The sequence below is a fragment of the Bos javanicus genome, chromosome 16, assembly GCF_032452875.1.
Source record: "Bos javanicus breed banteng chromosome 16, ARS-OSU_banteng_1.0, whole genome shotgun sequence".
NCBI classification, from domain to species: Eukaryota; Metazoa; Chordata; class Mammalia; order Artiodactyla; family Bovidae; genus Bos; species Bos javanicus.
In genome coordinates, this window is record NC_083883.1 from 67,621,087 (window position 1) to 67,635,135 (window position 14,049).

General features: G+C 36.9%; 1 protein-coding gene across 3 annotated transcripts in view; it reads left to right on the top strand.

Moving 5' to 3' along the window:
• Positions 1-14,049, top strand: part of HMCN1 (hemicentin 1) — a 539,309-nt gene that overhangs the window by 190,259 nt on the left and 335,001 nt on the right. For all 3 annotated transcript variants that reach the window (XM_061383493.1, XM_061383492.1, XM_061383494.1), the window contains exons 5-6: positions 8,905-9,076; positions 12,761-12,867. In XM_061383493.1, the coding sequence (XP_061239477.1) occupies positions 8,905-9,076; positions 12,761-12,867 (279 nt within the window). The remainder of the gene's footprint in view (positions 1-8,904; positions 9,077-12,760; positions 12,868-14,049) is intronic.

Genomic DNA, 14,049 nt, shown 5'->3' on the forward strand with positions numbered 1-14,049 from the left:
TGACACTTTAGAACAGCAGGAATGATTTCGCCCTTCAAAAATGTATGAAGTGTGCTTTTATTTTTTCAGCTGTTACACATTAGAGAACTTCCATCATGTTGAAGGTGTGGTAGTTTTATGCAAGTTTTATGTGTTCATAGAGTTGAAGTTGAGGGTCATTTTTGTTATCAATCCTCTGTAGTTCCCCCATTGAACCCAAATGTTCTAATGCAATTCCAATTTCTAAGCCTTTTCCCTTTCCCTTCCCTGCTGAGCCTCCCCAACCTGACTCACTCCTCTAGGTCGTCACAGAGCACCAGGCTGAGCTCCCTGTGTTATATAGCAACTTCATACTAGCTATCTATTTTACATATGGCAGTATGTATATGTCAGTGCTACACTCTCAGTTCATCCCACACTCTTCATCCCCTGCTGTGTTCACAAGTCTTTTCTCTATGTCTGTGTCTCTATGTGTATCTTGCAAATAGTTTCATCAGTACCATTTTTCTAGATTCCATATATGTGTGTTAGTATATGATATTTGTCTCTTTCTTTCTGACTTATTTCATCTGTATAACAGGCTCTGGGTTCATCCACCTCAGTTCAACTGATTCACATTTGTTCCTTTTAATGGCTGAGTAATATTCCATTGTACATAATATACCACACCTTTCCTTAACTGTTCATTTGTTGATGGACATCTAGGTTGCTGAGCCGTTGTGTACTGATGGACATCTAGTTTTCTGGGCCATTGTATATTAACATCTAATTTTATTATGGCAGAATGATGTATTTCCTTGTTTGTGTAAGTCCATGGTGGGGGAGTCCATGTTGCTTCTCTTGTGGCTCAGCTGGTAAAGAATTCGCCTGTAATGTGGGATACCTGGGTTTGATCCCTGGGTTGGGAAGATCCCCTGGAGAAGGGAAAGGCTACCCACTCCAGTATTCTGGCTTGGAGAATTCCATGGACTGTATGGTCCATGGGGTTGCAAAGAGTCAGACACAACTGAGCGACTCTCATTTCATGGTGGGGGAGGGGCTGTGAGGGGGGCTTCAGGACTTTAAATTCCATTATATTGCCAATCTGAGGCTTCCCCGGTGGTTCAGAGGTGAAGAATCTGCCTGCAGTGTAGAAGACGTGGGTTTGATCCCCGGATTGAGAAGATCCCCTGGAGGACAGCACAGCAACCCACTGCAGTATTCTTGCCTGGAGAATACCATGGACAAAGAAGTCTGGCAGGCTACAGTCCATAGGGTTGCAAAGAATCAGACACAACAAATGAAAAGGCAACCTATTGAATGGGAGAAGTTAGAATAGTTGCGTATCATATGTTTGATGAGGGATTAATATTCAAAACATAAAGAACTCAATAGCAAAAACCTCCAAACAATCAGTTAAAAGTGAGCAAAGATATGAATAACTATTTTTTCAAATAGGACATTCAGATGGCCAACAAGTACATGAAAAGGTGTTCACTATCACTAATCATCAGGGAAATGCAAATCAAAATCACAACGAGATATCATATCACCTCATGCTGGTTAGAATGGCCATTACCAAAAAGACAAGAAATGACAGGTTGTTGGCAAGGATAAAAAGCAAAAGGAACGCTTGTGTACTGTTGGTGGGAATGTAAATTGGTACAACCACTATGGAAAAGAGTATGACTCTTCCCCTCCAAATTAAAAAAGATCTTGAAAAATGAAAGTGTTAATCACTTAATTGTATCCGACCTTTTGTGACCCTGTGGACTGTAGCCCACCAGACTTCTCCATCCATGGAATTTTCCAGGCAAGGACACTAGAATGGATTGCCATTCCCTTCTCTACAGAATCTTCCTGACCCAGAAATGGAACCTATGTCTCCTGTGTATCCTGCATTGCAGGCAGATTCTTTATTGTCTGAGCTACCAGGGAAAACCCCCAAATGATCTTATGATCAAGCAGTTCCACTTCTGGGTATTTATCTGAATAAAACCAAAGTATTAACTCAAAAAACATATTTACTTCATGTTCATTGCAGCACTGTTTACAATCGCCAAGATATGGAGGTGGCCTAAGTGCCCATCTATAAATGAATGAAGAAAATGTGGTATATTTACATATACATATTGGGATATTATTCAGCCATAAAAAGAAGGCAATCTTGTCATGTTTGACAACACGGATGGACCTTGAGGGCATTATGTTAAGTGAAATAAGTCAGACAGAAAAAGACAAATACAGTATGATTTCGCTTATGTGTAGAATCTAAAACAAAAACAAAATAAAACTAAACCAGTAATATATAAAGAACGGAAGCTGGGGATTTGGTGGGGTGGGTGAAATGGGTTACAGGGGTTCAAAAGGTACAGACTTCTAGTTATAAAATCAGTAAGTCCTGGGGATGTAATGTAGAGCCTATTAGCTATAGTTAATGTATTGTATATTTGGAAGTTCCTAAGAGAGCAAGTCCTAAAAGTTTCATCACAAGAGAAAAAAATGGCAACTATGTGTGGTGATATATGTTAGTTAGACCTATTGTGAGACTCATTTTGCAGTATATACACGTATTGAATCATTATACTGTATACCTGAAATGAATTTAATGTTATATGTCAATCATATGCTGATTAAGAAAAAAAAATTCTTCCAAATTTTTTCTCAAATTCTGTCCTTGAAGATGTACGCAAAGTTGATTTCACTTCTTTTCTACTTAATGCTATGTATCATGTTTCATAATACATAATAATGCATTTCATTTCCTTCCTGAGTAAAATAGAAATGGGAACTATTTTTAAGTATCAATTATTATGTAGGATGCAAAATATTTATACTAGGAGAGTATCTTCAAGGACTCAGGGGCTTTATAAAAAATAACTACTGCTCCAGAATCAGTATGGTTAGGTGTTTGAAAGGTACAAGAACTCACATATCAGTTTCCCTCATTTATAAAATAAAGGAGCTGGGTTAGGTGTTCTCAAAGGCCTTTTGAGATTTAAACTGCTAAAAATCATTAGAGACTATTTTTATGTTAAAACAATGCACAGTTAACGGTGCCTTAGTGGTTTGAAACACTAAACCAATGGTTTAGTAAAAATGTTCTCATTCAAGGGATCTCACATTATTCTAGTTCACTTCTTTTTGTTGTTACAATTTAAGGTCCTTTCCAATCTCATAAGAACATTTCTCGTGGTTAGACAAAGTTTTTTTTTTTTTTTCTTTTTCCTTATATGTGGCAACATTAGAGGTCAAAAACCTCACTTTCGGTGATTGTTTGGCTTGTAGGAATCTGCTTTTATTCACATGTTGGTGATATCTGTATTTTCTAATCGAGTGGGTTGCATCTGTCTTCAATTTGATTTTTTCCTATAATTGTATAAAACAGTGATTTGAGACTTGTGACGGAAGTCTGCACTGTATCTTTCCCAACCAGTAATATCATGATACATGGTAATCTCTTTGTGAAAGCTTCATAAATGTTGATGAATTGGAAACAGTATTAAGAATAAACCAAAAGCCCACTTATATTTCCTACCATTTAAACGCAGTTCCTGTATGAGAAGGCAACTAAATCAGAAAGTTTTCCATTTTCACAGGAATGCCTAGAACTTAGTCCTTTTTAATCCATAACTAACAGGCAATAGTATAATTTTCCAGTGATATATCATAACCTTTTTACATTTGTTTCAAAGGACAGATGTATTTGAGGAGTCATGCAGAATACACTACACATTTAAAGACAGGTGTATTAAGAATTGATTTCACTTTTACTTCTGCTCAACACTATTGCATTTCATTGTTGAACTTGATATACTATAATATCCTTATTTTCTAATTTTTTTCTTTCTTACATTGAGAATTATTTATGACCACATTTTGTGTCTTGTCCTTAAAACAAATGTTCTTTCCATTTATCTGATTTCTCTTGTCTTTGCCTTCTTTAGTCTCTAAATCAGACATGATTCTCAAAGTTATTTATCACCAGTAAAATTTATCAAGTGCCTTCTCAGAGAGTAAGTCAGTTCTCTGCATTCCTTTGAGTTAGGTAGGCATGTTCTATGTTGAAGACATAAAAATGTCAACACTCTGATTTTTAAAATATGTGTTCTATTTATGGTCAAATGTTAGCAATAATCAGTCTCTGGTTTCTATAACCATATGGACCGATTTGATTGGCAGAATGATTCATATCTTCCTGTTCATGCATGATAGATCACTCAGAACTCATTTTTCAAAATATGGCAGTTGCTTCTTTAGGTAGTGATATCGATACATACCTATCTCATATGTAAAATCCCAGGTGCTTTATACAGTTAACATCTGAGGAAATATATCATTTGATTTATGTGGTGATTTTTGTGCTCAGTTAGTTGATGATACCACTACAAGCTTTTCTTTGTAAAATACTTTTGTCAAAGTATTACTTCTCTGCTTAAAGCAGGAATTCCTTCAGAAACTTTTCATTTATGTCTTTAGGATAGAATCCGATTGTCATAGCTTGACTTTGTGACCATACATACACTGCCCCTGACATAAGCTTCCAACCTCATATTCTGTTTCTCCCTTATCTGAAAACTTAACTGTAGCCAGGTAGATGCACTCATGTTCCCAACATACGAGTACTTCTGTCTCTGTATGTTTTTAAGAACTTCTCTTCTACCTGGAGTGACTTTGTGTCTGTTTTTCATTTACAGAAATCTTGTCTTTCAGGGATACATTTTTTCTCACTTTGCCCATGAAGTCATTATTGAAATTTTCAGTTAGGGGAAGGGAAGGGAATTCAGCTGGAGATGGAGGAAAACATTTGAATATCCACTATGTGGCAAGTACTATGATGGGCAGTTTACATACATTATTTCAACAAAGGCTTCCTGTTTTATGAATTCCTTTCTTTTATTTAAGAAGCTCAATTCAGTTGCTCAGTCATGTCCAACTCTTTGAGACCCCATGGACTGCAGCATGCCAGGCCTCCCTGTCCATCACCAACTCCCGGAGTTTGCTCAAACTCATGTCCATCAAGTTGATGATGACATCCAACCATCTCATCCTCTGGCGTCCCCTTCTCCCCCTGCCTTCAACCTTTCCCAGCATCAGGGTCTTTTCTAGTGAGTCCGTTCTTCATATCAGGTGGCCAAAGTATTGGAGCTTCAGCATCAGTCCTTCCAATGAATATTCAGGACTGATTTTCTTTAGGATTGACTGGTTTGATCTTGCAATTCAAGGGACTCTCAAGAGTCTTCTCTTACACCACAGTTCAAAAGCATCAATTCTTTGGTGCTCAGCTTTTTTTATGGTCTGGCTCTCACATCCATACATCACTACTGGAAAAACCATAGCTTTGACTATGTGGACCTTTGTTGGTCAAGTACTGTCTCTGCTTTTTAAAATACTGTCTAAGTTGGTCATAGCTTTTTTTCCAGAGATCGTCTTTTAATTTTGTGGCTGCAGTCACCATCTGCATTGATTTTGGTGCCCAAGAAAATAAAGTCTCTCACTGTTTCCACTGTTTCCCCATCTATTTGCCATGAAGTGATGGGACCAGATGCCATGATCTTCATTTTTTGAACATTGAGTTTTAAGCAAACTTTTTCACTCTCCTCTTTCACTTTCATCAAGAAGTTCTTAGTTCCTCTTCTTTTTCTGCCATGAGAATGGCATCATCTGCATATCTGTGGTTATTGATATTTCTCCTGGAAATCTCGATTCCCCCTTTGCTTCCTCTAGTCCAGCTTTTCCTTCCTTTGTGGTTCAGATGGTAAAGCGTCTGCCTGCAATGCAGGAGACCTGGGTTCGATTCCTGGGTTGGGATGATCCCCTGGAGAAGGAAATGGCAACTCACTCCAGTGTTCTTGTCTGGAAAATTCCATGGGTGGAGGAGCCTGGTGGGCTACAGTCCTTGGGGTCGCAAAGAGTTGAATATGACTGAGCAACTTCACTTTCATCAATTTCATTCATGTTCATCAATTTCATTCACTTCCATCAATTTCATTCACTTTCATCAATACTCAGTGCCCAGAAGAGTTCTTTGAACAGTGAACATTTATTTAATGAATAAACATAATTGCCTCACATTGTTAATTTTATGATAATGTCTTAGCCACTTTCCTCATCCTTGAGATCCAATAAAAAGGGGGGGATCCATTTTACAGAGATTGAAATTATGACACAATACTTGTTTGATTCATTGGTTTGTGACTACCGTTATTGAAATTTAAAAAATACTGTTGTTTGAGTAGCTTGGCTATAGCTTAATACCCAGTGCTATTCAGTGTTTAATGAGTAATTATGAGGGAAATTGTTCATGATGGAGTACCGTCTTGAAGGATAAATGAACCAGAGGAAGATCTTAGGTGGATTAAAGCTTAGTATGATCTAGGAGTAATGGTGGTAAGTTCAGCCAAGCAGTACCTGTCCATACATGCCCTGTAAAATGAGGAATTGTATTTGCTGTTGTGGAGCATTTCTGTGGACTAGAAGGTTTCCTTCAAGAGCACACCACTTAAATTGGTTCTAACCTGAAGTATTTTTCCACTTCAAAAAACATAATGGTTATTTTTCCCATTATATTTTTGTATTTTTTATTTTATCATAAAAATGAATGTTTTGCTGGCATTGCAATTATTTTTTAATAATATACTACAGTATATATTATTATAATGTATAGTATATAATTATAGTGTACTCTATTACAATAATTCAGTACTCAATATATTGAAATTGGATTTGATAATTTGCTAATTGTCTTTTATTAATTGAACTTTGAGAAAAACTGAGAAAGAAAGAATAGAGGGAAAAAGAATCTCAGTATTGCCATTACCTTGTTTTCTTTTTTTTTTTTTTTGTTTTCATTACGGTAGATTTTTATTTTTTTATTTATTTATTTTTTCTTCCAATTTTATTTTATTTTTAAACTTTACATAATTGTATTAGTTTTGCCAAATATCAAAATGAATCCGCCACAGGTATACATGTGTTCCCCATCCCGAACCCTCCTCCCTCCTCCCTCCCCATACCATCCCTCTGGGCCGTCCCAGTGCACCAGCCCCAAGCATCCAGCATCATGCATCGAACCTGGACTGGCAACTCGTTTCCTACATGATATTTTACATGTTTCATTGCCATTCTCCCACATCTTCCCACCCTCTCCCTCTCCCACAGAGTCCATAAGACTGTTCTATACATCAGTGTCTCTTTTGCTGTCTCGTACACCGGGTTATTGTTACCATCTTTCTAAATTCCATATATATGCGTTAGTATACTGTATTTATGTTTTTCCTTCTGGCTTACTTCACTCTGTATAATAGGCTCCAGTTTCATCCACCTCATTAGAACTGATTCAAATGTATTCTTTTTAATGGCTGAGTAATACTCCATTGTGTATATGTACCACAGCTTTCTTATCCATTCATCTGCTGATGGACATCTAGGTTGCTTCCACGTCTTGGCTATTATAAACAGTGCTGCGATGAACATTGGAGTACACGTGTCTCTTTCCCTTCTGGTTTCCTCAGTGTGTATGCCCAGGAGTGGGATTGCTGGGTCATAAGGCAGTTCTATTTCCAGTTTTTTAAGGAATCTCCACACTGTTCTCCATAGTGGCTGTACTAGTTTGCATTCCCACCAACAGTGTAAGAGGGTTCCCTTTTCTCCACACCCTCTCCAGCATTTATTATTTGTAGACTTTTGGATCGCAGCCATTCTGACTGGTGTGAAATGGTACCTCATAGTGGTGGGAAATCTGGTCAACCATTACCTTGTTTTCTGTAGATTCTTTTCATTTGTGTTGAGAAATGGAACTGTCTGTGGTACCTATGCATGTCATATCTTGCACAACTAGTTTTTGGACACTGTAATCTCATTTTGAATATATTACTCCAAGATATAAAAATTGAAATTTGAGCATGGGTTAAACTAATATTTTTTTCTGAAACTGCTGTAATAAGTGGATGTAGAGAGAGTTACACTTTAAAAAAAATACAGCAGTGTGTACATGTCAATCCCAAGCTCTCAGTCTGTTCCCTGCCCTTTTCCCCCTGCCCCCAGGTAACCACACATTCATTCTCTAAGTATGTAAATATGTTTCTGTTTTATAAATAAGTCCATTTGTATCATTTTTTAGAGATTCCACATAGAAGCCATATCGTATGATGTTTGTCTTTCTCTGACTTACTTTACTTAGTATGATAATCCCCATGTCCGTCCATGTTGCTGCAAATGGTATTATTTCATTCTTTTTTATGGCTGTATTTTTACCACATCTTCTGTTGATGGATATTTTCATTGCTTCCTTGTCTTGACTATTGTAAATAATGGTGCGTTTAACATTGGGGTATGTCTATCCTTTCAAACCATGTTTTTCTCTGGCTATATACCCAGGAGTGGGATTGTTTTTAAGGAACTTCCATACTGTTCTCCATAGTGGCTGTACCAATTTACGTTCCCACCATCAGTGTAGGAGGGTTCCCTTTTTTCCACATCCACTCCAGCATTAATTGTTCATAGATTTTTTTTGGTGATGGTCATTTTGACTGGTGTGAGGTGATATCTCATTGTAGTTTTGATTTGTGTTTCTCAAATAATTAGCACTGTTGAGCATGTGCCTCTTTTCATGTGCCTCTCGGCCATCTGTATGTCTTCTTTGCAAAAATGTTTATTCAGGTATCCTGTGCCTTTTCCAATTGGGTTATTGGGGTTCTTTTGTTTGTTTTTTTTATTGAGCTGCATGAGCTGTTTGAAACTTTTGGAGACTAATCCTCGGGGAGTGCTTTTTACCTGTTCTGTGCGTTGAGAAAGTTTGTCTTGATTGTGATGGAAATAAGCCTCACACAGTACAGAAAGCAACCTCGTCATTTCATTAAGCAAATAGGCTACTGCTTCAGCAATTCGAGGTGGTGTAAAGCTGTAAATATTTTGATATCACTCACATTTCTCTTTTTCTTGTAGGTTTTAAAATGGGTGGAAGAAGCAGTACAGGCTTCCAAAGTTCACCTCTTATCAACAGACCATTTGGAACAGGCTGAAAATACTTGGAAAATTCCCTTTGATCCCAGTCTAAAAGAGGTTACTGTGTCTCTGAGTGGCCCTTCTCCAATGATTGAAATTCACAATCCTTTAGGTGAGCTATATGAAATATTCATATTAAAAATATTTAAAAATATAGAATATGAAAAAAATAGAAAAACCATGGAAGATAAAAGATTTTTAACAGACTTACTTGTTCAAATTAATGCTAACTTTATGAATAAATTCAACCAACTCAAAAATGACTGGAGAAGATGTTTAAAAATTAAAACTGAGTATTTTTAGTCGTAAGTATCATTGAGTTAACATGAGATTCAAAAACTGAAATTCCTAATAATTTAAACAGATGGCATTTACTATCTTAATTGTAACTGAAGGATCCAAAAAGATATTTTAGATGAACCTGAAATATTTTCTTCATCTTTATATGAGGAAATACTTCACAGTAACTTATTCTGTAAAATTCAGTGTTTTGTCATTTTTAAGTGAATCATATGAAAAAAGTCCTTTATTACTAAAAAAGCTGTCTAATTTTTTACCATATCATTTTCTTGATAGATTTTAATTTTAGGTTGTTCTTGTTCAGTCGCTAAGCTGTGTCCGACTCTTTGCAACCCCATGGACTGTAGTATACCACCAGGCTTTCCTGTTCTTCACTATCTACCAGGGTTTGTTCAAACTCATGTTCATTGCCTCAGTGACACTATCCCAGTGATACTATCCAACCATCTCATTCTCTGTTGCCTCCTTCTCCTTCTGCTCTCAATCCTTCCCAGAATCAGGGTCTTTCCCAATGAGTTGGCTCTTCATATCAGGTGGCCAAAGGATAGGAGCTTCAGCGTCAGTCCTTCCCATGAATATTCAGGGTTGATTTCCTTTAGGATTGACTTTTTTGCCCACCTTGCATTCCAGTGGACTATCAAGAATCTTCTCCAGCACCATTATTTGAAAGCATGAGTTCTTTGGTGCTCAGCCTTTTTTATGGTCCAACTCTCACATCTGTGCGTGTTTACTGGAGAAACCGTAGCTTTGACTATACGTACCTTTGTCGTCAGTGTGAGGTCTCTGCTTTTCAATGTGCTATGTAGGTTTGTCATAGCTTTCCTTCCAAGGAACAAGCGTCTTTTAATTTAATGGCTGTAGTCACTGTCCACAGTGATTTTGGAGCCCAAGAATATAAAATCTGTCACTACTTCCACTTTTCCCCCCTCTATTTGCCATGAAGTGGTGGGACCGGTTGCCATGATTTTAGTATTTTGAATGTGAGTTTAAGCCAGCTTTTTTCATTCTTTCCTTCCACCCTCATCAAGAGACTCTTTAGCTCCCCTTTAGGAGACAGTCTCTCAGGAGACAAGTAAACTCTGGTAGTCCCATCTCTTTAAGAATTTTCCACAGTTTGTTGTAATCCACACAGTCAAAGGCTTTAGTGTAGTCAATGAAGCAGAAGTAGATGTTTTTCTGGAATTCCCTTGCTTTCTCTGTGATCCAATGAATGTTGGCAATTTGATCTGTTTCCACTGTCTGTTCTAAATCCAGCTTGTATGTATGAAAGTTCTCGGTTTATGTACTACGGAAGCCTAGCTTGAAAGATTTTGAGCATTATCTTGCTAGCATGTGAAATGAGCACAATTTTGCAGTAGTTAAACAGTCCATGGGGTCGCGAAGAGTCAGGCACGACTGAGCGACTTCACTTTCCCTTTTCACTTTCATGCATTGGAGAAGGAAATGGCAACCCACTCCAGTGTTCTTGTCTGGAGAATCCCAGGGACGGGGGAGCCTGGTGGGCTGCCATCTATGGGATCACACAGAGTTGGACACGACTGAAGCGACTTAGCAGCAGCAGCAAACATTCTTTGGCATTGCCCTTCTTTGGGATTGCAATGAAAAGTGACCTTTTCCAGTCCTGTGGCCACTGCTGAGTTTTCCAAATTTGCTGGCATATTGAGTGCAACACTTTTACAGCATCATCTTTTAGGATTTGAAATAGCTCAGCTGGAATTCCATCATCTTCACTAGCTTTGTTTGTGGTAATGTTTCCTGAGGCCCATTTGACTTCACACTCCAGGATATCTGGCTCTAAGTGAGTGATCACACCATCATTGTGTGTGTGATCATTAAAACCTTTTTTGTATAATTTTTCTGTGTATTCTTGCCACCTCTTCTTAATCTCTGCTGCTTCGGTTAGGTCCTTACTGTTTCTGTCTTTTATCATGCCCGTCCTTGCATGAAATGTTCCCTTGTTATCTTCAGAAGCATATTGCACACCTTCTAACCTGGGAGGCTTGTCTTCCCGTGTCTTTTTGTCTTTTCATACTGTTGGGTTCTCGAGGCAAAAATACTGAAGTGGTTTATGATTCCTTCCTCCAGTGGACCATATTTTGTGATAACTTTCCACTATGACCCTTCTTGGATCACAGCCTTGTCATGGCAAAGGGGCTTGTATAATTTTACAGGAGATGGTTGTTAAAAAAACATATTTATATTCATTAGAATGATGTTTTAATTTGTTCCTTTGATAATTGTATGATTCTCAGTTTGGGCTTAATTCCATCTCTGGTTGAATTTATAAGATTTAAGGTTGAATTGAATAGTAATCTTAAAAAATAAAAAGAAACCTAATTTTTCTTAATATTCGTGTTTAGGAAATTTTTTAACCAATGATGTTTGCACAATATTTTTATTCCTATTGTAGCTGAAGTATATGTTACATTTTTTAAACCTGTATGAACATTTATAAATTGGGAAGGAATAACTACCTTTTTTACTTTATTTGAATCTTAGAAAATGACATACCTTAGAGAAAATAGGGTATGAAATTTACCTCAAAGGCTTCCATCACACTTAACAATCAAATTGAAATTTATGAGCAAGCAAAACCAATTTTTTTGAGACTGTTTGGTCTTGAAAATAGATTTATCTGTAGAAATGGATTTGTCTTTTTAAGTAGCATTCTTATAGTACCATATATCCTATCTACCCAGGAAAGATTTGTGTTGTTCATTATCTGTATCGAAAGTACCTGTAACCATTGCCTTAAGTTCTACTACTTTAAAAATTCATTGATATTGATATTTTAAAAGTCATTTGCAGCGATTATAAAACTTCTGATGCAAACATGGGATTCTTTTAATTGATTTGTTTACATAACTGCAGAAATAGTCCACACGAGAGCCAAGCCTGAAATGAATATGTAAACTATGGCTTAATTCCAAATTTGCTTTCCTTCCTAAGTTCCAACTGTCAGATACTGTATGTTGATCTCAGTTGGAGATGGTACGGTGTTACTGCATTATACTGTCTCCTCTAATTATTCCTTTGACAAGTAAAAGCCTTCTTGTGCACTTCATGGAAACCTGAGGTTTTACACTTTATGCAAAGTTATGCCCAGGGCTCTTAATGTTAGCAATATCTTGAGTCATATCCAAAAAGACATTTATTCTAGTTTACTGTTTTTCCATCTATTAAGTCTAAATGTCTCTAGTGACTGTACATAACTTCTTTGTAGCCATAATAATCGTTACCTAGATTAACTTTGGAAATACGATTATCATCTTCCATCTTACTCTGTTTTTAAGATCACATCAACATAGCAAATAGGAATCTGTTACTTCAATAACAGTGTTCAGAAATGCTAAAGTTGCGTATATTTTAGATATAAAATGATGGTTTGAGCTAGAGGTGTAAATGTCCATCAGGTGATTTGTACTGGAAATGTACACAGCTGATATACATAGCTGAAATAAAGATTATGCTTATAACCTCTACGTCTGTCTTTCAGGAAAGCTGATAAAAAAGGGATTTGGCCTGAATGAGCTATTAAATATTCATAACTCTGCCAAGGTGGTGAATGTTAAAGAGCCAGAGGCTGGAATATGGACAGTGAAGGTACTGTTATGTTACAGAGTCTATTTGTTGTTTTATTTTGATGTTGGCATGTTTTATAAAATATATATAATAGTTTATTTATATCTTCTCTAACGATCATGGAGAATGCTTTTGCTAAAAATCAATAGACATGTTGCATTCTTCGGAGTTGTCTTGATCATATGAATTGATAGTGTTTGGTTGTGATGACCTTGAAAGGGATCAGTACCACCATAAATAGACTTAAAATGCTCCAGGTAGTTTTCCTATCATCGAATCTGTAAATTATATTATTATATTATATATTATTATATATATATTATATTATTATATATATTATATTAGCCACTGTCTGCCTCCAAAACAATCAGAGATGGAGCCAGTAGAGAATGGTGTTTAGGGACATAGGCCCTAGTGTGGAACTGCCCTGGGTTTGAAAACACCACCACTTAAAAGCTGCTAACCCCTTAGAACTATAGCTTCTCTTGATTTTCTTTCCACCTCTTTAATATAGGATGGCAATAACAGTCCTTTCTTTCATAGAAGTGTTCTGAGAATTAAATGAAGATGATAAAATGAAGTATTTAACAAGTTCCTGTTACAAAATAAGCACTCAAACATTGCTGGTTATTGGTGTGTAGTAGACCTACATTCATTGTGTGCTTGAACGCAAAATTGTATTTGTATCTTAGAGTCACATTAAATAGTGTATGTTCATACTAAGAAAGCATTGTATTTTGGCAATATGGAGGAAAGAACGTGTTTGCCTTCGAAATTCAGGATACCATAAATCTGAGATCTAGTCCTGCTGCAAATTATATGTGGGACCCTCCCTAGGAGATGCTGTGCATGGCTTGCCCATATTTCTCAGAAATTTCAGTGTGCTCTGGCCTACTTCCAACCGCAGGATCTGTATTTCTGTGTCTGAGAAGCTTTTTTTTTTTCAAGATAGAACAGGAGAAGGCTGTTCAGCTAGAGAATTAAACCCTTCTAGAGCAGCTTTCAGCCCCTGCAGGAATAAGCTGCAGTTGTCCACAGGGAGAGCAGACTTAAAGACACACCTTATATGTGCTGCGTGTATTACTCTTCCTCTTCCATTAGAATCCCTTGTAACTCCCAAATAAACAGTTTACTCTGAAATACTGGAACAACTCAAATGAAGATTCCCCTTGCATCATTTACTCTTTCACCATCTCAGCTTCC